The sequence below is a fragment of the Enhydra lutris genome, unplaced genomic scaffold (genome assembly GCF_002288905.1).
Source record: "Enhydra lutris kenyoni isolate GAN:26980312 unplaced genomic scaffold, ASM228890v2 scaffoldscaffold13, whole genome shotgun sequence".
Lineage (NCBI taxonomy): Eukaryota > Metazoa > Chordata > Mammalia > Carnivora > Mustelidae > Enhydra > Enhydra lutris.
In genome coordinates, this window is record NW_019154097.1 from 39,356,208 (window position 1) to 39,378,276 (window position 22,069).

General features: G+C 66.3%; 4 protein-coding genes across 4 annotated transcripts; 3 read left to right on the forward strand and 1 right to left on the reverse strand.

Annotated features, from left to right (window-relative positions):
* The first annotated feature begins 5,752 nt into the window (after positions 1-5,752).
* On the forward strand, positions 5,753-8,946 carry LOC111145644 (prostaglandin D2 synthase). The gene is made up of 7 exons (XM_022500705.1): positions 5,753-5,942; positions 6,607-6,746; positions 6,841-6,917; positions 7,589-7,705; positions 7,841-7,942; positions 8,489-8,514; positions 8,797-8,946. The coding sequence occupies exons 1-6, from the start codon at positions 5,829-5,831 to the stop codon at positions 8,512-8,514; spliced, it is 576 nt and encodes a 191-aa protein (XP_022356413.1). The 5' UTR covers positions 5,753-5,828; the 3' UTR covers positions 8,797-8,946.
* Positions 8,947-9,458: 512 nt separating this feature from the next.
* Positions 9,459-12,949, forward strand: LOC111145478 (lipocalin like 1). The gene is given in 10 exon segments (XM_022500374.1): positions 9,459-9,588; positions 10,005-10,117; positions 10,512-10,651; positions 11,079-11,098; positions 11,101-11,151; positions 11,257-11,367; positions 11,679-11,859; positions 11,903-12,022; positions 12,291-12,645; positions 12,917-12,949. Coding segments are annotated over 10 exon segments (1,254 nt in total).
* Positions 12,950-16,715: 3,766 nt separating this feature from the next.
* LOC111146272 (PAXX, non-homologous end joining factor) lies at positions 16,716-18,323 on the forward strand. Its single transcript, XM_022501750.1, has 7 exons — positions 16,716-16,926; positions 17,004-17,064; positions 17,319-17,368; positions 17,449-17,639; positions 17,717-17,782; positions 17,928-18,012; positions 18,121-18,323. Exons 1-7 carry the CDS (start codon positions 16,799-16,801, stop codon positions 18,158-18,160), a joined length of 621 nt encoding a protein of 206 aa, XP_022357458.1. The 5' UTR covers positions 16,716-16,798; the 3' UTR covers positions 18,161-18,323.
* A 261-nt stretch (positions 18,324-18,584) lies between these two features.
* LOC111146271 (chloride intracellular channel 3) lies at positions 18,585-21,503 on the reverse strand. The gene is made up of 6 exons (XM_022501749.1): positions 20,881-21,503; positions 19,987-20,096; positions 19,778-19,903; positions 19,540-19,646; positions 19,287-19,462; positions 18,585-19,209 (listed from the first exon to the last, which is right to left on the reverse strand). Exons 1-6 carry the CDS (start codon positions 20,914-20,916, stop codon positions 19,051-19,053), a joined length of 714 nt encoding a protein of 237 aa, XP_022357457.1. The 5' UTR covers positions 20,917-21,503; the 3' UTR covers positions 18,585-19,050.
* Between the last annotated feature and the right edge of the window lie 566 nt (positions 21,504-22,069).

A 22,069-nucleotide genomic window follows, 5' to 3' on the forward strand; every position in this document is an offset into this window, starting at 1 on the left:
ACCTTCCCGTTTGCCTTCCCATGGGTGCTGGGGATGGGCATAGCCCACCCTGACCTGGGAAGCCTGGGCCCAGGAGCCCCCTCCCCAGCAGCCCAGACAACCCAGCGAGGCTGGAGGCTGGGGAGGTTGCCCTGGGCCCGACACCGACAGGTGACCTTGGCCGTGGCTGGCCTCTTTCCGTAGTGTCCACCCTGGGCTGCAGAAACAGTGGGAGACCATTCAAGGGCTTGGCACAAGCCCGGGGCTGGGCCTGCAGGGCCTCACCCGCAAGGCACCCATCGCCCGGGCTGCAGGGGCACGTGAGGCTGCCACCTTCCAGAACCCTCTCCTTACGAGCCCCTCAGCAGCTGCCCACCCAGCGTGATGTGATTCGCCCCTTCCCAAATCCAAGGAGAAGCCCAATGACCCCCCTCCTCCCCACCCGGCAAAGCTGTTCCCCTGTGTCTGGCCAGACTCGGGCAGGATGGCTGCCCCACACGTGCCCCCTCAGGGTGTCCACACCCCTCTTGCCAGATCCTTCCAGCCCGAACCCCAACAGTCAGTGGCCTGACAAAGTGCAGCACTGCCGGAGGCCTAGGGGACCTGGGAGCAGAGCCCTCAGGCCCAGATCGCAGCCACGCAAACCCCGCCCCGCGTGGGGTTCCGGGACCAGTCTGGGCAGTGTGGCCCCCATTCCCACTTGCCTCCCAGCCTCACCCCTCCCAACCCATCCCAACCGCTCTTCTGGCTCTGGGCTCATCTAAGGCTGAACCTCCCTGCCCCGTGGCCAGGTGAAGTCCCAGGCACGGCTGTCCCAGCTGCTCTGGGACAGCTGGGCTCCGTGACCGGCGCTCCCACATGGGAAAGGACAAGCCTCTGTCTGGGAGTGGGCACAGCATGTACCCTCCTAGTCCAGAAGCCAGACTCCAGGCCATGCCACCTGTGACCTCCCTTCCTCTGACCCCAGTGGCCAGCCTCCCCTGGGCCCCACCATGGTTCCAGCCACCCCTTCCCTGTCCTCATTCTTTCCCTGTCTGTGACCTCAGCTCTCCTGGCTACAGGCCCGGGGGGGCACAGCCCCCACTGCCTCCTTTCCACCTCGCACTCCCTTCCTGCGCCCGCTCAGCCAAGACAGCGGACATTCCCAGCCTCCTGACCCCCGGCCCCTACAGACCCACTACCGGCCCTCTCTAACTCTGGGGTAGGGGGGCCCCCCAGTGTCCCTTCTCTTTGCTACTAGAGCAGGCCCGACCTGGGTCCCTTGGCCCCACTGTCATCCCTTCCCACGTACCCTCCAGGACAGCCAGTCCTAGCCCCAGGCCCACCTCCGCCCTGGGGTGGGAGCCCAGCTGGTCCCTGGACAGGGCAGGGGTGTACAGACGCGAGATCTCCAGCAGGACCTGGCCAGAGGCCGGGGCACCCCCTTGGGAGGGCAGGTGCGTGGAAGGGGAGGCAGGGTCATCCCTGGCGATGGCCGGGACCCGCTCGCCCACTGGAGCCCGCGGCCAGAGTAACTTCCAAGCCCGAGACCAGCGGCTGTCAGACTGGGCTGCTGCTTTCCCTCTAGCGAGTCTCTTCCCACTGCCCATCAAGGCCTTGCTGTGCCCTGTCCCCCGAGGCGCTTCTGTCCCCACACTCCTCCCCCAGCAGAAATGAACACTTGGTGCCAGGAGGAGCCGGCTCGTCCGCCCGATGACCCTCGGGGTGGGTGAGGGTGGCAGGCCAGGCCGCGCAGCCGGCTCCCAGAGCACAGGTTCTAGCCCAGGTGGGAGCGGGGCGCCCTCTCCTCTCACTTAACCCTGAGGCCCCTCGCCCGGAGAGCTGGCCGTGGTCCTGGGCTCTCAGGACCGACAGAGCCACCGTGGACGGCATCTAGCGGAGGCCGGCCAGGAGCCCGGGGAGCAGGGTCATGCAGGCCCCTGGAGGGCCTCCCCTGGTGCCATGATGGGGGCCCGTGCCAGGGTGCCCGCTGCCCGGCCCCACAGAGCCCAGAGCCCCCCAGCCCTTCCAGGTGACCACCCTGGTGCTGGGCCTGCTCAGAACTGTGGTCGCCTCCCCTTGGAGTCACCTTGGGCCCCCAGGGAAAGGCAGGAGTTTCCACCTCAGGGGCAGGCTTAAGCCAAGGACCAAGGACTCGAGCCCTGGGCCACAGTAGCAGACTTACTCTCCTCTGTTGGGACCAGGAACCCCTGTGGACGCCGGGACCAGCCTGATGCGGCCCTGTCATAGAGCCAAGAAATCTTCCAGAGTCAGGAGACTCCACTGGGCCCTGAATGAGCAAGGCTCTGCCCAAAACTGTCCTTCGGGCTTCCGGGTCTTTGGGAAGAGGGACACCCAGGAGGGCCTATCTGTTAACCTGCCCAAAGCCCTCTCCCCCAGCCCTCAGACAGGTGACGGGCAGGCTCCCCAGTGCCAGCGTCCAGCACGGACAAACCCCCCATCCCCCAACCCCATGTCAGCTGAGCAGCCCCCGCTCCCCCCCCACCCCCGGTGCAGCAGAGACGGCCCAGCTCAGAGCTGCTGACCACACAGGGCTCAGCTCCGAGCACAGTGAATGGGGGCAGGGGGGAATGCAGAGAGTGCAGGGGGAGTCCTGTGACTGCAGAGGAGGCAGGGAGGGCCGGCTAGGCCAGCTCCTGGATGCCCCCTCCCGCCTCCCAGATCTCCATCACACACCTGGACCCTGCAGCCCAGGAGTCACGGCTCCCCCTGCCTCCTCCACCTGCCGGCCCAATAGACCCTGTGGCACCTGTTTCCTGAGCCCCGAAATTGTCCCTCAGGCCCTCGGGCTGGGCCAGGCCCAGGCCTCCACCTTCCCCCCCATCTGCTCAGGGTCACCTTGAGGAAAGAACGGGTGAGGGCCTGGAGGGGCCCCTGTGGGAGGGCCTGAGAAGGTCCAGAGCAGAGGGCAGGGAGGGGCCTGAGGCCCTCCGCACAGATGGGGAAGCTGAGGCTCAGGAAGGCGGCCACAAGCCAGGATCCCCCTGTCCCTGCCCAACCAGGTCACCCTGCTCCTTTAGCCGTCTGCTGGGTTGCCCCAGCAGGAGCTGCTGGGTGGCCTGGAGGGTCTCCTGGAGGAGACCACTCCCTCCCAGAGTCCTGACCCCACTCTCAGAGACCCCAGACAAGAGCGGCCACCCCACCCTGCCCCAGAGGCCTCCATGAGAGTGGGTGTGAGGTCAGGCCCCATACTCCATCGTATTTACGGAAGGCCACCTGGGCCATAGGGGGACCGAGCAACCGAGTCCCAGGCTCAGGCCTCTGGACCACGCCCACCCCCGCAGCATTCCCCGCCCCACTGGTCACTGCCACCTGGGGGAGAAGGGACACGGGGGACAACTGGCCTGCTGCTGCCCTCCAGGGAAATGGCGGAGGAGGACGCGGTCCCTGACGCTGGGTTTGAGGACAGGACACTGGGACTCCCGGGAGCCACTCTGTCCTCAGGAGGACCTCGTCCCACCAGGATCTGTGGGACCCCCGGGGGTCTGGTCACAAGGGCCCTTCCTGGCAGGTTAGCCCAGCCTTCCCAGATGAGAGCTGCTCAGGCCCATATCTCCAGGATCCTGCTGTCCTGGGTCACCTCTTCCCCCCGACTCTGGGTCCCACCGCCCTGGGTCAACTTACTACCTCACCCCAGCCGTAGGCTCACCACTGGAGGAGATGTCCTTGTCTCAGGGCAGCCTGGGCTGCTAAGGGACCTGCAGCCCAGCCACACAGAGAGCCACAGGCCTCCCTAAGGTCAAAGGGCTGCCAGCCCAGTGCCCACCTGGGGGTGCAGCCTTGTCCCCCAGGCCTTCCTCCGCATTCCTCTTCCTGCCCCTGTCCCATCCTGGAGGGAACTCCCAAACCGATTCCTAGGACAGCCCAGGGGCACTGCAGACTCTTGGGGTCAGCACCCCAAATCCTGCCTGTTCTGATGGACTGTTGTCCCACAGCCCAGTCCGTGGATGGCACCCGAGGAGCAGGGGTGGAGGTGGGAGTCTCAGGCCAGCCTCTGCCCCTCCCCTGCACCACCGCCTCTCTACCCTGCACTGCCGCCCCCCTCCCCTGCTCCACCGCCCCCCCCCACTCCCATTTCCCTCTCAGGTGTCTCCTGTCTCTCCACCCCACCCCCTCACATTGACCTCTGCCCGGAGCCCCCTGCCAACTCAGGAACCCACCCGGCTGCCCCCCAAGGCCGCCTAGCTGAGGGGCCCCCAGAGTGCTCCAGTCTGCACTCCCCTACCCACCCAGGGAGGGCGCCTCAGGTCCCTGGCCTGGATGTCAGGGCTGCAGTGCAAAGGTGCGGGGAGGGGGAAGAAGAGGCTCCAGACCCGCGGCTGCCCAGCCCCCTCCACCCGGCAGCCCACTCTCAACCCTTCCACAGAACTGCCACACTTGTTTTTCCAGGATTTCTGAGATCCCAGCCTCCCAAGGGGAGACTAGGCCAGTCCCACCAACACAGGCTCAGCCCCCGGGCAATGGCCCCAGGGCAAGGGGCTAGCCAGGGCTGGAAGCCAGTGGGGACTGCGGTACAGATGTCCCCACCCTGCTAGGACTCCTTGGCCTGGTACCCGCACTCCTGCCCTCACAAGGTGGGTGGCCGTGCTCATGCTGGTCCCATTCAGAGAGCTGACCTGACCCCACGCCTCCCCCTTGATCACTTCTGAACAGCCTTGGGGCCGGTCCAAAGCCAGAGGCCAGGGTTGCCAAGAATCCAGCTTCTGGGCAGAAGCCCTGGGATGGGGGTCTGCACCCCGCGAATGGGCTGGGCCTGTGTCTGCAGATGACCAGCCCCTGACCCCCCACTGACCACAGCTACCAACCCTCCGTGTCCGCACAAGAACTCTTTCCCCTGCCTCATTTCCCCTCCCAGGGCCAGGGCCCTGCCTCCTTGCCTCCCCCAAGACACTCACACCTCTCCTGCTCACAGTGGCCAGAGCTGCCCTGCGCTGAGCCCCCACCAGCCTGGGATGACCTGGGGCTGAAGCAGAAGGACAGGGTCACCTGTGAGGGCTCAGTAGGGCGCAGGACCTCAGAGACAGCCTGTCCACCCAGCCTGCGGGCAGGGAGACACCATCTCTGTGTGCAGCGGTTAACAGCCTGAGACCCCCATGGCACTCCCGGGCTGGACTGCCGGGCAAGACCAGTGTAACTGGAAGCTCACACAAAGGGTGGGCTTGTGCCCAAGGCTGGGGGGCCCCAGGCTGAGAAGGGTACCCAGGGGGACCCCAGCCACAGCCCTAGCAGCCGGCTGTGGGGGAAGCTGTGCCCAGCACGCCTGGCCTTCGGGCCCCACTTGGTTACCTTGGTTACTGCGGTCCAACTGGGCTGTCACCATCCAGCCCACTGGGCCTTTCAGAACCAAACTCATACAATGCAAGTCCCCCCCCCCCCCGGGGTCCCTGGGCAGTGAGAGAGAATGATGGGAGGGCTTGTGGGAGGGAGTCCCAACCCCAGATGAGACAGGCTCAGAGGTCCCAGGCAAGGCAGTGCCAAGACATGGGTTCCCTACCCCCATCCGGGCTGCTGGGCGGCATCTCTGGGACTGGAGAGAGGACCAGCCTCACAGGAGCCTCTGCCCTCACTCAGCGGCAGGTGGCAGGGCCCAGGCCGTGGTCAGAGTCTCTTACATAAGCGGCCCTGCGGGGGGCGGGGCTGCAGCTGGCCTCCAGCGCCCTGTCCTCCCCCAGCATCACGGCATCAGGCATCACGAGCCTCCAGTGGGCTGTCCCTGGGCCCTGGGTGGAGGCCAAGCCAGGCCCATATATAGGGGTCTCTCCAGTGGCCTCTGCTCCTCCTGCCACCTTCCTCCCTCTGCCTGCGCGGCTGGAATCACAGGCCCTGGTCACACACTCAGCTCCAGGACAATGGCTGCTCTGCACACGCTGCGGATGGGACTGGTCCTGCTGGGGGTCCTGGGAGTCCTGCAGACGCGGGCTCAGCCCCAGGTCTCCCTGCAGCCCAACTTCCAACAGGACAAGGTGAGGGGCTCCCCTGCCCAGTCCCCCAGGCGGCACAGGGCCCTGTCAGGGGAGGGGGGCGCTCTCTGGGGCCGAGATGTCTTCCTGGGAAGGGAGCTGAGCAGAAGGAGGCTGACCAGAAGGGCCCCGGTCCCCGGGCCTGCGGCCGTCCGCCAACCCAGAGAGCAGAGCCGCGGCTCCCCGGCCCGCAGGGAAGCACGCGCGTCCGTGAGCGCGCACACGCCACGTGCGGACACGCGCGCCCGCGCCATCCCCGCGCGTCCCCCTCTCCGCCAAGCTCACGACGCCCGAGGGAACAGGCGCACGTTCCACACCTGGGTCCCGGGTCACACGGTGCGAGCGCGCGACGGGGACTGCCACCCGGACGGCAGCGCAAACCCGAGCGTCGCGCGCGCCCCGCGGCCGGCCCCCGGCAGCACGGCCCGTCCCAGCCCCTCTAGAGACGCCCCGGCGGCCTCTATCGCCCCCTCCAGCCCCGCTACCAGCCGGGCCGGACCGGGGGCGGGGCGGGGCCGGGGGCGGAGCCCGGCTGGAGGCCGTGGGGGTGGGGAGGGGAGGGAAGGGGCGGGGGCGGGCTCCCGGGCTCCCCCAGTCCCACTCCCCGCCGCCAGCCAGGCCCGCCCTCGAGGGTCCTGGCCGACCCAGGCGGGTCCGTTCGCCGCAGTTCCTGGGGCGCTGGTTCACCTCGGGCCTCGCCTCCAACTCGAGCTGGTTCCGGGAGAAGAAGAGCGCGCTGTCCATGTGCGTGTCCGTGGTGGCCCCGACTGCAGACGGAGGCCTCAACCTCACCTCCACCTTCCTCAGGTGGGGCGGCGGGCCGGGCTCTCCCCGCCCCAGGGCCACGGTCTAGGGACAGCCCCTGGCCTGACCCCTGACCCCCTCGGTGGCCTGCCCGCAGGAAAGAGCAGTGTGAGACGCGGACTCTGCTGCTGCGGCCGGCAGGACCCCGGGGCTGCTACAGCTACACCAGCCCGCGTGAGTGGGGCCCCCTCTAGGGCCCCCTGGGTCCAGCTCGGGCCGGGAGCCCCCCACCTCGCGCCAGCACTACAGGGGGCTGGCTGGTGGCCCCTCCACGGGGGTCTGCTAGCCCACGGTCTGGCCTAGACCTGCCCAGGCTCAGGTGGGGGGTCCACGAACCCTCTCTCGGGCACTGGGTCCTCTTTGGGGCTGACCTCCAGGCCCCTCCCTGCCCCCCATAATGGTATTTCCTCAGGTGAAGCACACACGAGTAGCCCCCCAATGCCTCCCCTCACTGCTCCCCACGGTTTCCCAGCCCAGGAGCAGGGCCAGGAGCCTCTTCACCCCCCACCCCACCATTTACCCCTTCCTTGGGGACGGCTTCCCCCTGGGAAATCTTTCCTCTTCTTCCCAGTTCTGGCCAAGGGGTTTGTGGGTGCACCGTGACCCCTAATGTTCTGATCCTGTGTGTCTGCTGACCTGGATTTCCGGCTGGAGGACCCTGGACCTGCAGAGTTGAGGGTTGTCTGGCAGGAAGCTGGGGGCCGGCCACCTGTCTCTCTCGGAGGGGCGTCTTCCCCGGCTCCTTCCCACAGCGGGCCCAGGGAGAGAGCACCCCTTACCCGGCAGAGGTGGGCCGGAGGTCTGGGATCAGGGTTCCCAACCCGGCTTCCCTCCCGGCTTCCCAGACTGGGGCAGCACCCACGACGTGTGGGTGGTGACGACAGACTATGACGAGTTTGCGCTACTCTACACCGCGGGCACCAAAGGTCTGGGCCGGGACTTCCACATGGCCACTCTCTACAGTACGCACCCCACCTCGGGACTTACAGTCTGGCCTGAGATGGCTGCCTGCAGGGGGGCTCCCCAGGCTGCGGGGGAGGGGCCGCCTGGGTCCTCCCCCACCAGAGGCCAGCGGCGGCTTCTCCTTCCCACCGCAGGCCGCACCCAGACCCCAAGGGCCGAGATAAAGGAGAAATTTAGCACCTTTGCCAAGACCCAGGGCTTCACAGAGGACACCATTGTCTTCCTGCCACAGACCGGTGAGGGGGGTTGCTAATCTGATGGGGAGGGGATTAAGGTCAGATCTGAGGCAGACAGTGTCCTGATTCTGGGGGCATGGTGCATCCGGCCAGACCGCCCATGGACCGTGATCAGCACACTGTGGCCTCTGGACTGGAGGCAGCCTGTCCTCACCCCAGACCTTGGCCTGCAGCCCCTGGGCGGGACACAGGAAGGTACTCCTTCTGCAGGAAAACCCCCCTCCCACCTCCCCAGTTCCAGGCCCCTGGTCAGCCCTCGGGACACAGGGTCCCCAGCATGGTGGGAGGTGGGCACTAGAAACATTACGGGGGGGGGGGGATGTTACAGGAACACACAGGGGCTCAGGGCCCAGGGCTTCCCTGAGGCAGGCAGCCTGCTCCGGCCCAGCTGGGGACAGGACTCCTCCCACCTTGGAGGAGTGTGATGGACTCAGTACTTTTGGGGGTGCTCGACTAGACCAGTTCTCCAGGGCTGCCAAGAGGGGGTGGGGGAAGTGGCCCTGGCCTGGGGCACTGACCACAGTCCCTGGGGGTCTTTCTTGGCAGATAAATGCATGGAGGAGCACAAGTAGGTGAGTGTGGCCAGCTGGGGGCTGGCCTCATCCAGCAGTCCCCGCTCACACCTGCTGGTGCACGCACTCCCCCCACCCCCCATGCAAGGGTGGTCCCAGGCACATGGGGCTGCCCAAGGGGGAGGGGCTCCACGAGATTCCTGGGGGTTAGAGGAGCTGGAGGCTGGGATAGGAACTGGCGGGGTCCATGGGAAGGGGGTTCCTGGAGAAGCTCGCTCCCCTGTGGCCGGGGAGGGGGGCAGTATTGCCTGCCCCACCCACTGGTCCCACTCTCTCTGCCAGGTGACCCCGGCCCTCAGGACCTGGTCATCCTGCCCTGCTCTGCTCTCTCCTCCAAGACCCCTGAGCTCCCAGCCCTGGCTCCTCCCTGCCCCCACCTGTGCCTCCTCAGGCTTCCTCCTGGCTCTGAGAATAAACTCCAGAAGCAAATCAGCATCGAGCTCTTGCCCGTCTGTCCTGTGGTCCTCGCTGCCCACGGCCTGGCTCTGGCCCTCTCCCTGCGGACCTGACCACACCCCACTCACTTTGGGCCTCAGTTTCCCTCCCAAAGACTTTCCCAGAAAGTCTCTGAGCCTGGCTCTTTATGACACCCCCGAGGGGTGGGCAAGGGGCCGCTAGTGTTTGTTCCTGGTGCGGCGGGTCCGAAGCAGGGACCAGCCCCATCGCGGCCCTCCCCCAGTTCACCGCGGCTCTGACCTCGCCACAGCCCCTCCAGCCAGCTGCTTCTGGGCTGGAGCCCATCGCCTCCTACACCCTGGACAGCTGCCCCCTCACTCCGAGTCTGGAGGCCTGAGGCCCCGGGGAGCTTTGCGCTCGCCGGGTTTTTGAAGGCGTGGGGTCAGTACCTCAGACTGGGTGGAGATCAGGGACCCAGAGGACAGAGAGGAAGGTGGCCACCCTGTCTGCACCCCACACACTGGCACCCTCACATCTTCTCCAGCCACATGGTGCCTCCCGTCCTCTGTTCTCCAGCCCCGCACTTTCAACAGACCCCTGTCACCAAAGCCACCCCTGCGCCCCAGAGCACGGCCTCCCTGACCAGCTCTGCCCTGCCCTGCACCCTCCTGGTTCACAGTGGGCAGCACCCCCCGCATCCCGCCCCCCAGCACCCCCAGCCCCAGCAGACTTCAGCCAGGCCCTACAGAGGCACCAAGAGTTGTGAGGCCCAGAGATGAGGATGAGAGCTTCTTGGCAGGCTTCCTGGAGGAGGGGGACTGGGGTGTGTGTCCCAGCGGAGAGCTGGGGGCAGACATATCAGAAAACCTGTCTGAAGATCTCCCCTGGCCTGGCTGGATCTGAAGTCTCAGGAGGAAAGGCCACCGGGGGTGGGCAGGTCTCTGAGCACCTGACTGGGCCAGGTCCCTGCAGGGGACAACCAGATGCCAGCCTAATCTCAGTGGGCTTGGTCCTGGGCCAGGAGGCCGGCCCCCCAGGGCATTCAGGGCTCGTAAAGCCTGGGCTGGAAAGGCCACCTCAGCTGTCCTGCTAAGAACCATCGTCCACGACGCTGCACCTGCTGGTGGCCGGCTGGGTCTTCGCCTTGCTCGGGGTGTCACCAGGCCAGGCCGAGGTCCCCATCCAGCCCGACTTTGACGCCAGCCAGGTGGGCCCAGGCACCCCCATGCCAGACCCATCCCCTTCTCCTCAGGGATGACCACCCTGGCTGCTCCATCCAGGTCCAGGGGCCGGCATTTTCCCCAGAGAGGCTGGAGGCCAGAGGAGCCCAAGCCTGCCCACTCTCTGGCCCAGGCTCAGCTCAAACTGGGGCGGGGCGCAAGGGAGAGAGCCCCATCCACCTGCCCCATCAGCTGGGGGTGGGCCAGGCGGGGCAGGACAGCAGCCCCTCAGGCCGCTCTGTGGTTCCGTCTGTGCCTCGTGCCCTCCGCCACTCCCGAGGCCTCACATCAGGACGAGTGGCAGCCGCCGGCCGCCATGCTGGGTCAGAGTTGAGGTGGGCACAAGGCTGCCCCCCAGCTCTCCCTGCACCCTCCCTGTAGTTCCAGGGCACCTGGTATGTGGTTGGGGTGGCATCGGATGACCAGGGCTTCCTAGACTCCAAGGACAACCTGAAGATGCCCGTGGTCTTGGTGACCCCCTTGGCAAACGGTGACCTGGCCCTCAAGTTTGGGTACTCTACGTAAGTGACCCCATGAGCCCCACCTCAGTCTGGGCCTTAGACCTGGCCACTGTGAGGCCAGAGGTGAGCCGCCTGGGACCAGAGGCATCCCTGACTCCGTAGGAACTTGGACCCAGGCCCCCGCACAGTCAGGCAGCGAGCTCAGATTCCTGTGCCCATGTCCCAGCCATGGAGGAGTCCCGTCCCTGTGTCTGCATGTGGGAGTCTGCTGGGGAGACCCCACATCTCCTGGCTGTCTATCCGGCCCCCAGCCCCTGAGAAAGTCTCTCACCTCTGAGCACAGGGTGAGGGGGGCCTCGGGGAGCCAGGCAGCCTGAGCAGCGGCTGACCCTGCGTGGTCAGCAGTACCCAAGATGTGGCCCTTCGCGACGCCTTTGGGGAGTGTCTTCAAGACGCTCAGACGCCGTGGTTCCTCCCCCCCACCCAGGCCTGATGGCGGGTGCCAGAGGTGAACACGACCTTCACTAAGGGTGCTGTGGATGGGCAGTTCAGCAACAATGGTGAGAGGGGGGTGAGGCCCGGGAGGGCTCGGGGCCAGGCTGTGGGGGCGTGGGGGTGGGACCCCCCCCCCCAGGCAGCAGGCTCAGCCGGCTCTTGCCCTCCAGCCTTGGCGCAGACGGACATCCGCGTGGCGTCCACCGACTACGAGCATTTCGCAGTGCTGTACGTGGAGACGCAGAAGGAGGGCGTCAGGAGCGTCTGGCTGCAGCTCTACGGTGAGCAGCCCAGCCCGGGGGTGCTCCCAGAACCCCTGCGCCCCCACCGGTCCCCAGGCACAGGTCTCTCCTCTAGGAGCCCTGCACCCAAGGCTGGTCGGGACCGTTGTCCACATGGCAGCAAGTTCCAACTTCACGCAGGGGGAACTGCCGTCCTCCAGTGTCTCCTTGGGACCCTCGTGTCTGTGGTAGAGGGCTCCGGACCCCTCCCCACCCAGCCCCTCCTCCCTGCCCCGCCCCGCCCCATCCTCCTCCAGACCAGCCCCCACCCCCGCCTGACCCCTCTGCTCACTGATGCTCCCTGCCCTCAGCCCGCGTCCCGGAGCTGTTTCCCGAGGACGTCCAGAAGATGCAGCAGCTGGAGCCCCAAGTAGGCCTGAACCCCAGCCAGGGTGCCCTGCTGCCCTCATCAGGTGAGAGCCGCCCCCAGGCCGGCTCAGGGCTGCGGGAGACCCCAGACTCCAACGGGGAGGGCCAGATCGCGCCCTCCAGATGGTGCTCGGTGCTTGGTGCTCGGTGCTCGGTGCTCACACACAGGCTGCGAGGCTTGGTTATTCAGGGAGGGTTGGGGGCCTCCCACCCCTGGGCAGGGGCCTGGCTGGTTCCTCAGGCCCCACTCTCTCCCACAGACCAGTGTGCTGGGGCCTTCTCCTAGGTGAGTACCCAGGGCCAGGCCTGGACACCCCTCCCCAGACCGTGCAGTGCCCCGTGCCCCATGCCCCAGGGTCCCTCCTGGCCAAAAGGCTGCACAGTGGGGGTCCTCATCCTGGGAGCAAGGTGGGGACCGTCCCATGGAATCAAGGGGGGAGAGCAAGCAGCAGTGGGGAGGAACAGAGTGGGAGCCCTCGGCCTGGGCCCAGGCAGGGCAGGAGGAGGCAGGAAGACGGTGCTCACCCCACTCTGCCTGCTCTCTTGTTTGCAAGGAAGGACCCGGCCCGGGAGCGCCCACCGTGGGGGGCCCACGCTCCACACACGCTAGGCCTTCCCCAGAGAGCACACACCACTTCTCTCTGCCATCCCTTCCCCAGCACAATAAATCATCTCCTGAAGCCCACGGCTGTGCATTTTTTCCACGGGGTTCTGGGACCAGGGAGGGACGCCCTGCTGGGCTGGCATGGGCCGGCGCTCAGCCCCTGGGGGAGCTTGGGCTCCGCTGCGAGGAAAGCTTACGCAGATGCAGAGGGACGCCACGGGGCCTTCCCTGCCACTCGCCAAGCCCCCACCCTGGACTGGGGTGTGGCCCTTGCTCAGCTCATTAAGGATCTGCCTGTGGCTCAGGTCAGGATCCCAGGGTGCTGGGATCGAGCCCCGCATCGGGCTCCCTGCACCGCAGGAAGCCTGCTTCTCCCTGTCCCGCGCCCCTGCTGTGTTCCTGCTCTCACTCTCTGACAAATACATAAATAACATCTTAAAAAAATAGGATAAAACCTCAGCCCCGTCCTGCCAGACTTGCTGCTTTAATTGGGGTCCTTCTGGGCTGGGTCGTCACAGGCATAAATAGCCCCACACCCTGAGAGCCCCTAACAGCCTCCTCCACACCTGCTCCCAGCACCTGGCCCGGCCCATGCCTTTGCTGCCCTGACCCACAGCCAGCCTCTGGCCCCCTGTGGACGCTCAGAGGCAGGGGCCTGCCCCGTCTCCTCCCGGCCCCAGCTTGACCCAGTCTGGAACTGAAGCCCTGGGGGTCAGGACGAGTGTGTGGAGGGGCCAGAGACCCAGTCCCCGCCCACACGTGTGACTTGTGAGCTCACCCACCCACCCACCCCTCCTCCCGAGTCTTGGGCAAGGTGCCATCTGGCCACCTAGAGGGGCGTCTGCTGGGAGATGCTGTCGGAGCTCCAGGCGACACATCAGCAGGTCAGTGGGCCGGTCAGTTGTCATTTGGCTTCCATGGGGACAGGAGAAGAAGGGGTGGAGGACGCTAGGGCAGCAACACAAGGGTTTGAAGTAGAGAGGCGGGGTGCTTGCTCTCCTGGGGAGTAGTGTGGGACGTCTCACCACCAGCCTCTGCACTCCCAGCAGGCTCTGGTCCCCTTGTCCTCCCCCACTGATCCCTCCTGGGGAGGATCTGGAGTGGGGAGAGGCAAATTGCCCCTCATGGCCTTCTGGACACCCTTTCCTCAGAGAGAGGCTCCGCTCTGGGGTGGGGCAGCCCCATGGGGCCTCTGGATCCCAGGAGGGCTGTCCCCCCGCCAGGCACCTGCAGACCCGCCTGGGGCTCATGGTCTCGTCCTGCACCACCCCGCTCACACCGCACGGGGGCAGCCCACAGCCGGTTCTCCGCCCAGAAGCCAGGGCTCTCGCTGATAGGAAAGGCCGAAGTCCTTAGGGGCCAAGAAGGCCGTCCCTGACCGGCCCTCCTCTGACCCCACCACCCACCCTCCTTCCTTCAGCCCTGCTGACCAGCTTGTGTCCCTTGAACAAGCCGGCCCCGAGTGGGCCACAGAGCCAAGATGCATGAGTCTCCTGCCTGCGGGGTCTCCTCCCAGCTCTCCGCTTGGTCTGCTCACTCTGCTCTGCTGGAATCTTTTGTTCAAATGCCACCCTGTGTGCCCCTCCTTAGGCCTCTGGGACCCCAAGCCCTGGCTGCCCTCCCCCGGCACTGTGGCTGGAGCCTTCCTTAGCCGCGTCCCTTGCCCGCCTACCTTGTGCCCACACCCACGTTCAGTCAGCCCTGCAGGAGGCCTGCGGGGCTGAAGACCTGGCAATCCAGCACGTTGTCCAGATATTTGTGTAATTTTTTAAAGTTAGATTTTTCGGTTTTCTTTTCACGTTTTGCAACGAATCCCTGCTCCCGGTCTTGAACTAGCTCCCTGGGGAACCTGTGACAAATTATCACAAATTTGGTGGCTTAAAACCTAACATTTACCTTCCTTCTCGTGGTTCTGGAGGCCAGAATCAGTTTCCCTGGGCCAAGATCGCAGGACAGCAGGGCCACACCCCCACTAAGGCTGGGGCGGGGGTGGGGGGTGGGGGGGGAGCCTTCTTGCCTGTTCTACCTCTAGGTGGCGGCCACCAGCCCCGACTGGTAGCTGCATCAGCAGGGCCTCCGGCCCCCTGGCCACAGGGCCTTCTCCTCTTCTTGGTGAAACCTCCCTCCGTCTCTCTCTTAAGGACACCTGGGGCTGCATTCAGATGCGCCAGGAAACCCTCCCATCTCAAGACCCCTACCCACAACCGCACAAGCCCCTTCCCCACGGAAGCTGACCCTGACAGCGGTCATTCAGCCTGCCCCATCCTTCCTGGAAACATTGTTCGGGCCCCAAGCACTGAGCCTGGAGGGGCTGATGTTTCGAGCGGTCCTCGAGGCTGGGTACTCCACACTCACATCCCAGGGGATGGTCCCCCGCTAGAGGCTGGGCACACGGCAGCCTCTGCCATCTCTGTCCCAGCTCATATAGCAAAGCAGCAGCCCCTCCCCAAACCCGCCCCCGCCCAGCGGTCCCAGGGAACACTGTTTCCACACCCACCTCCTGCAGCTTTCAGCCGTGACCCCTCCTTCCCTCGCCCCGGACTCTCTCCCCATGCTCTCTGAGCCCCTGGCCCAGTGTCCATCAGCTCTGCCCAGAGGGACTCAGCAGCCCTCTGCTATTCCTCCTGTCCCCCCAGTCTCCACCCCTACAGCCCTCAGCGGCCTCTCATGGTGCTCAACACAGGCTCTGTACACATAAATCCATTGTAGCTCTCCCCACCCCCGCGTACACCCTCCTGCAGCTCCCCACTCTGCACTCCTTCCTCCGCAATATTTACTGAATATCTCTGTGCCAAGCAGTGTCTGAGCTCTGGCAATGCTGTGGCAAGTGAAACAGACAGAAAGGCCTGCCCTGTGGACCTCTGGGGGGACTGGCCAATAGACAGGAGAGATAAATGCATTCGTGGCCTACTGCTGAATAACAAATTACCCCCAAATTCAGTGGCCTAAAACAAACAAGCATATATCATCTCCCCAGTTTCTGAGGGTCGGGAACCTGGTCCTGGTGTTCTGGGGCCTCTGGCCCACGATTTCTCAGTATGCTGTTGTCCAGCCACTGGCGGTGGACACTGCCCCTCGGAAGGCTCCCCTGGGAGGGGGTCTGCGTGGCAGCTCCCTCACGAACCCTGGCCAGGCCTTGGTCCTTTGCCACGTGGGTGTGTCCCCAGAGCTGCCACACATCGTGGTGAGCAACTCAGAGAGGGAGAAGGACAGCCCACCACTTCTGGCGCATTCTACTGGCCGGAAGCAAGTTCCTGAGCGCAGCCCCCACTCAGGGGCCGATCCGCGAAAGCTGGAACACGGGAGGAGGGATGGTTGGGGCCGTCTTAGAGGCCGCGGGCACAGTGCGGAAACCAGAATAGACTCCCTATGGGGACAAGTCTGGAAAACGAGTACATAAAAGAGGAGAGAGCACAGGAGATGCTGGGCGGGCTGTGGACCTCCATGTAAGGGACTAGGGAAGGCCTCTGAGAAGGCGACCTTGACTGAAGACCTGAAGGAAGCGTGTGAGTCTGGGGCAGGGTGCGCCAGGCAAAGGTCCTGAAGCAGGAGCCGGAGGGTGTCACCCAGGGGAAGGTCAGGGCGGGGCCAGGCTGGCCTGCAGGGGACGCACCAGCATGGCCTGAACACCCCCCAAGCCGCCTCCCTGTGGCCGCCAGGGTGCACCCTCGCCCTCTTGCAGAGCCTGGAGCAGACCTGTGCTGTGCCGGCTCCGGGCCTTCCTCCATGCGGGCTCCCTCGGCCGCGATCCCCTGGCCTGGCGCGCACGGCCCCCTCTTGTCCAGGTCACAGCTCAAACGGCTCAAACTGCTACCGAGAGTTGCACGTTCCCTGTGTTTATTATTTGTCGTCCCGTTAGATCTCACAAGCCACAGGCGACCGGAGACCTTGTCCGCGGGTGAAGGTGTGCCCGAGGCCGAGGACTCCGGGCACAAGAGAGGGGCCGGGCGAAGGCGGGGAACGGACGGGTCGTACTTTATTCCCTCTGCACCGGGCCGGCGTGCGGCTTGGCGGATCTGAAGACGACGTGAGAAACATCTCGCGGACGGCGAGGGCCGGTGTGGACTGCACGAGGAGGCCGCTGGCACCGCCGGGGGCGAAGCGCAAGCCCGGGGAACCCCGGACTCGGCGGGGCTGCGGGCGCGCAGCTGCGGGGGGCGGGGAGGCGGGCAGAGGCCCCCAGGCGGGCCTGGGGACCCCGCCCCGCCCCGCCCCGGCCGGAGAGCCCCGCCCCAGGCTCGCAGGCCCCGCCCCGCGCCCTAAGCTCGGTCGGCCGCGCCCCCTGACCCCGCGCGGTTCCGGGGCTCGGGGCGGGGACAGGGCCGTCAGCCCCGCCCCGCGCAGGCCCCGTGGGCCCCGCTCGCGCCCCGCCCCCCGTTCCGGAGCTGGGCTCCCGCGCTGCGCCCTAGGCCTGCAGGCGCGCGGGCCGGTGGGTGGCCCTCCGCTCGCCGTGGTGCCATGGTGCCGCCGCCGCCGCCGCTGTCACCGCCTCTTTGCACGCTGCCACCGGGCCCCGGGCCCCCGCGCTTCGTGTGCTTTTGCGAGGGGGAGGGAGAGGACGGAGGCCCCGGCGCCTTCAACCTCTAGTGAGTGACGGCGCGCGGGGCGCTGGGGGCGCGGACAGCTCGGGGGCGGGCCGCTCTGACAGCCGCTCCCCCCGCAGTGTGACCGACGCAGCGGAGCTATGGAGCACCTGCTTCACGGCGGACAGCCTGGCGGCCCTCGTGGGTAGCGGGGCTCCCGGGCGGGCCCGGAAGCCCCCAGCACCCCCGACTGCAGTGCGGACCACCTATGAGATGGAGGGGGGCGGTCTGGGATCCCCCCCGGGGTGGGGGGAGGCGGGTCTGGACACCCTTCCCCGAGCTTTGGAGCTGTAGGCCTAAGATTGGCCCGGCCTCCGGGGGTGGCTCTGGATCAGGCAGCTTTGGGGTGGTTCCAGGGTCTTGGGCAGCTGGTGACCAGCCCCTGTGCCCTGTAGAAAGCCCGTTTTGGCCTGAGCGCGGCTGAGGATATCACTTCCCGGTTCAGGTGAGCGTCTGGGCAGGGAGGAAGGGCGGGTGCGGAGCAAGGGGGTCTGGGCACAGCACTGAGCACCGCTCCTTTCCCAGGGCAGCCTGCGAGCAGCGAGCTCTGACTTTCGTCCTGCAGGAGGACCGAGCATCCCTCACGCTTTCAGGGGGTCCCTCAGCACTGGATTTTGACCTCTCCAAGGTGCCGGGCCCAGAGGCAGCCTCCAGGTTGCAGGCGCTGACACTGAGGCTGGCCGGCCAAGTGTGCACCTTGACGAGGCAGCTGGCAGGTGCGGTGGGGGCTGTGCCCGAGCCTTCACTGGGCCCCGTCCCTGCTAGCGCCTGTACTCTTGGCTTTCTTCCCCAGCTGCGGAGGTGACAGCTGCCAGCCCCAGAAAGAGCCCTTGTCTGGGGCCTCAGCTCTTCTTACCGGGTAAGGCCTGTCACCCGTGACTTTGGCTGGGGCTGTGTTCTTCCCTGGAACAAGAGTCCAGCTCCAGGGAATGCGTGTGAAGAAGGGGTTGTGGCCCTGGAACTGGACCGGACTCAGGACCCCCCTCCTGTCCTGTTTCCCTCAGACCCAGATCCTCAGAGAGGCGGCCCTGGACTCGGGGTCAGGAGGCGGTGTCCAGGAGAGTCCCTCATCAACCCCGGCTTCAAGAGGTACTCAGCCACTCGGCCACTTGTCCCTCCCTCCGGTGCCGGGGGTGCTGCTGTACCCCCCGCCCCCTCCTCCACAACACCACAGCGTCACTTCCCCTTCTCTCCTAGTAAGAAACCAGCCGGTGGTGTAGACTTTGAGAGCCCCTGAGGGTGCAGCAGAGTATGATCCTGCCAGCAATCTGCCTGTGAGGTGGGGACAGCCTTTGAGAGCCGTCTGCGCGCACCCATCCTACCGGAGGGTCGGGCACGCCTGCTCCCCACACCCCTTCTCCGTTGAATAAATGCTTCCTCGCAGGGAGGAACCGGCCACACTCCGGCTCCTGGGGACTGGCTGGGGGAGGGGGTCAGAGATCTCCCTGGGACCTGGGACCTGGCCGGGCACCATAAGCTGTAAGCTGTTGCAGCGGCCTTCGCACTCCCTGGGGCGGAGGAGGGGCAGGGGTCCCTAGTTCCGGGCTCACCCAGCTGCCCCTGCCTGGTCTGCATAGGAGCCAAGGGCCTGGAAGGCAAGGCAGGGCTCCTCAAGGCTGGATCCCGGTTGCCAACTACTCCAGGCACACACTTCTCCCAGACCCCACCCGACGGAGCCGGCCTCAGGTATCCCACACTGCATGCACACTGGCCCCTGTGGAAGTCCGGTGGGGGGGCACCTGCTCCCTGGAGCAGGGCTGAGGAATGTGGGCTGGCCCCACCCACTGACCTGGAGCCCCTAGGTGCCCAGGCTGGGCTCCTGGTCCCCACCCTCCTTGGCCAGCCTGCTGCCCCACCCTGGCCTGACTGGTTTGGGAGCCCAATCCAGTCCCCCGCCACCCCTGATAGGGTGAGTGGAGGGCTGGGCAGAACCACCCACTGGGTTCTCTGCCCCTGTCGTTCTGGGCTATCAGGTGGAGCTGTGGGATCGTGGTGGGGGTTTGGGGGTGGCAGAAATGGAGGGCCCTCTGGTCCCTCGGAGGTCAGGACACGTTCCCTGGGGCACAGGTGCCTTTATGGGGCTGTAGGAGAGGGGGCAGGTGGTGGCTGGAGACGGCGGGGGAGGGGTTAGCGGGGGCGCACGGCCATCCGGTAGGCCGCGAGGATCTCGGCGCTGGATGGACACGTGTACTTGAACTCCTTCACTTGCCGCGCGCTGTCCAGGTAGCGGCGGACGCCGCACAGCTCGGCGGGTATGGGCGCTCGGCGGAAGTGCGTGCACACCGTCTGCGGGCGAGGGGCGCAACGAGGTCAGGGCCTTGTGGAGCGCGCGCCCCGCGCCCCGCGCCCGCGCGGTCACTCACGTCCACGATGTGCAGCTTGGGCAGCAGGCTGCAGTCCGCCAGCGTGAGCTCGTCGCCGTCCAGGAAGCGGCGGCGCGACTCGCGGAGCTGGGGTTCCCGCACGCGCTCGTGCCCCAGGGGCGCGCGCAGGTAGCGGTCCAGCCTGGTGAGCGCTCGCAGCAGCGTCTGGTACAGGGCTGGGGGGTGGGGCGCAGTGAGGCCCGGGCCTGGGCCAACTCCCTCCACCCTCACCGGGCCTCCAGAGCCGCCTCACCATCGTCCTGCGTGGGCACCGGGTTCTTGATGAAGGCCGAGAACCTGTGAAAGACGTCGTTGCCCGCTGTGGAGGACTCCCCATAGCGGGGCGCCAGGCTGGGGAATCTACGGGGAAGTAGGGGACCTCTGGTCAGACCCTCATGCTACACCCCCTTCCCCGCGAGACCCGCGGTGTTCTTCCTGGGCTTCTCCTTGTGGGGCCCCGTTACCCCCCCCCCCAGGCCGGGAGGCCTCACTCAGGGGGCCCCAACGTCTCCTCCAGAAACTCCTCGATCTGCAGTGTGTCTGTTTTGGCGTCGCCATCGTAGAGAAGGATGGGCAGCTGTGAGCCAGGGGCAAAGTCCTTAAGCACATCCAGGGACCTGTGGGCATGAGGCAGCGGGAGAAGTGGGTGGTCAGGAGGGCCAGAGACCAGGGAGCGGCCCCTGTGGAGGCGGGGGCTCACCTGCGAGTGTCCACGGTGGTCAGGGTGAAGGGCACACCCTTGAGAAGCAGGAGCATGAAGAGCCGCTGGCAAGAAGGGCAGGGTCCCACGCTCTCGCCGTCTTCGCTGGCCTGGGGTGCGGGCAGTAGAGGAGCGGGGCAGAGAGCAGACCTAAGAATTCCGCCAGAGAGGGCCCTGCCTCCCACCGCCAAGAGCCTGGAATGATCTGGGCCTCCAGCTTGGTTAGGCACAGCCTGGACAAGTGGTGGCTGAGAGCCCTTGACTGGGTCCTGGGAGGTGGCAAGGGGCATGGGGACCCGGGGGTGGGACCCAAGCTCTGGAGCTCAGCCCCTCCACCCTTATCTTCAGCACCTGGGGCTCTGGCCCTGCAGGCGGGTCACAGGGGTGGGGTGGGCCGAGTGAGCTGTTTTCTGAGTGATTCACCTGCCAAACTGGACACTGGCTGTAGGCCGGTAGGCCTGTCCCCTACCCCGACGGTGGGGAGGAGGCCAGGCTCTGGCAGCCCCTGTACAGGGATCCACAGATCTGGGCAGTGATGTGAGCATCTGGGGCTCAGCTGGCCCAGACCCCTCCCACTGCACTGACCTCAAGCTCCACGTGGGCCTGGCCTCCAGCGGCCTGATCGTTACCTCCCCACCGAGGGGCTTTTTCTCCAGAAGGGTTGGGCTGGGTCCAGGAGCTAAGGCTGGGAGTTGGCGCCCCCATGCCCTTGGGGACAGCTCACTGGGCTCTCCCCCCCCCCCCGCCCCCCGTCCTGGTCCCTCTTTCTAAGTCTCTGTAGAGCTACGCGAGCCCACTCCCAGGGAGAGGGTGCAGACCCTCTGCCTGCCCCAGAAAGCAGAGCCCCCCGCAGAGCACACTCGTCCCAGAGGCTGCCCTCCCGGCCCGGGGCACCTTGACAAACAGCTGGAGCTTGGCAGTCTCCGCCATTGCTGGGAGCAGCAGCAGCAGGGGCAGCAGCGGCGCTGGCGACAGCAGGGCAGGGGTGGGGGCCTGGAGAGTCCTTTAAGACTCCGGGTGTGCCCCGCCCTCCCCCATCCAGGGCCCGCCCTGACGAGTCACCCATGCAGGTGGTTGGTGCTCGTGTCCAAGCATGAGGGTGTGACTGGGGTGCTGAGTGCACAGGGTTGTGCGGGATGGAGGCGGAGGCCACGGCCTCAGAGGCAGGGAGAGAAGGTGCCAGTCTGGGAGGAGGGCGCTCGGGATCAGACTCACTCCTGCCATGAACTCCGCAGCCATCCTGTTGTCTGCCGGGCTTCCCTCAGAAAGCTGGGGAGCGCGTCGGAGAAATAAATGAACAGCCGGGCCCCAGCCTCAGTTTCCCAGTCTGCCTACCTCCCGGAAAGGGACGCCCCTCCCATCACTGGGTTGGGTCTGGCAGAGCCCCGCCCCCCAGGCCAGCCCACATTCCAGGAGAGCTGCGGGCCTGCTCAGGTGTCCCAGGTCAGCCAACCCCACACCTCCTGCCCTCCCAGTGGGGTTCCAGGCAGGCTTTCCTCCTCCCCCTCCCCCTGCCCTTCCTCCTCCTCCTTTCTTCTTCTTCAAGATTTTATTTATTTGACAGAGCGCGAGCACAAGCAGGGGGAGCAGCAGAGGAAGAGGGAGAAGCAAGCTCCCCACTGAGCAGGGAGCCCTACCCGGGGCTCAATCCCAGGACCCGGGGGCCACGACAGGAGCCAAAGGCAGACACCCAAGCGACTGAGCCACCCCGGCATCCCAGCTCTTCCCCTTAACTTTTCAAAAGAAGCACCAGGAGGTTTCGAAGCCACAACCTCCCGACTGCCCTTGCCGTTGGCTGGAAGGAACCCACGAGGACACATTGGGTGCGCACACCCCGAACCTGCTGCGCCCAGTCAGGCCCGCCCCCACTGCCCCCGACGCAGTAGGGGGCGTGTCCCGAGGGAGGGGCCTGCGAAGGCTCCGCCCACCGGCGGCGGAGCTGGGGATCTGCCCGCCCCTTTGGCTCCTCCCCCAGGGCCTCTCCGGGACCCCGCGGGGTTCAGGGCTCCCAGACGCAGCCTGGTGCTGACCCTGCAGACGAGCTGGGCACTGGCTCCCTTCCGGGTCACCAGTATTTCTGCTG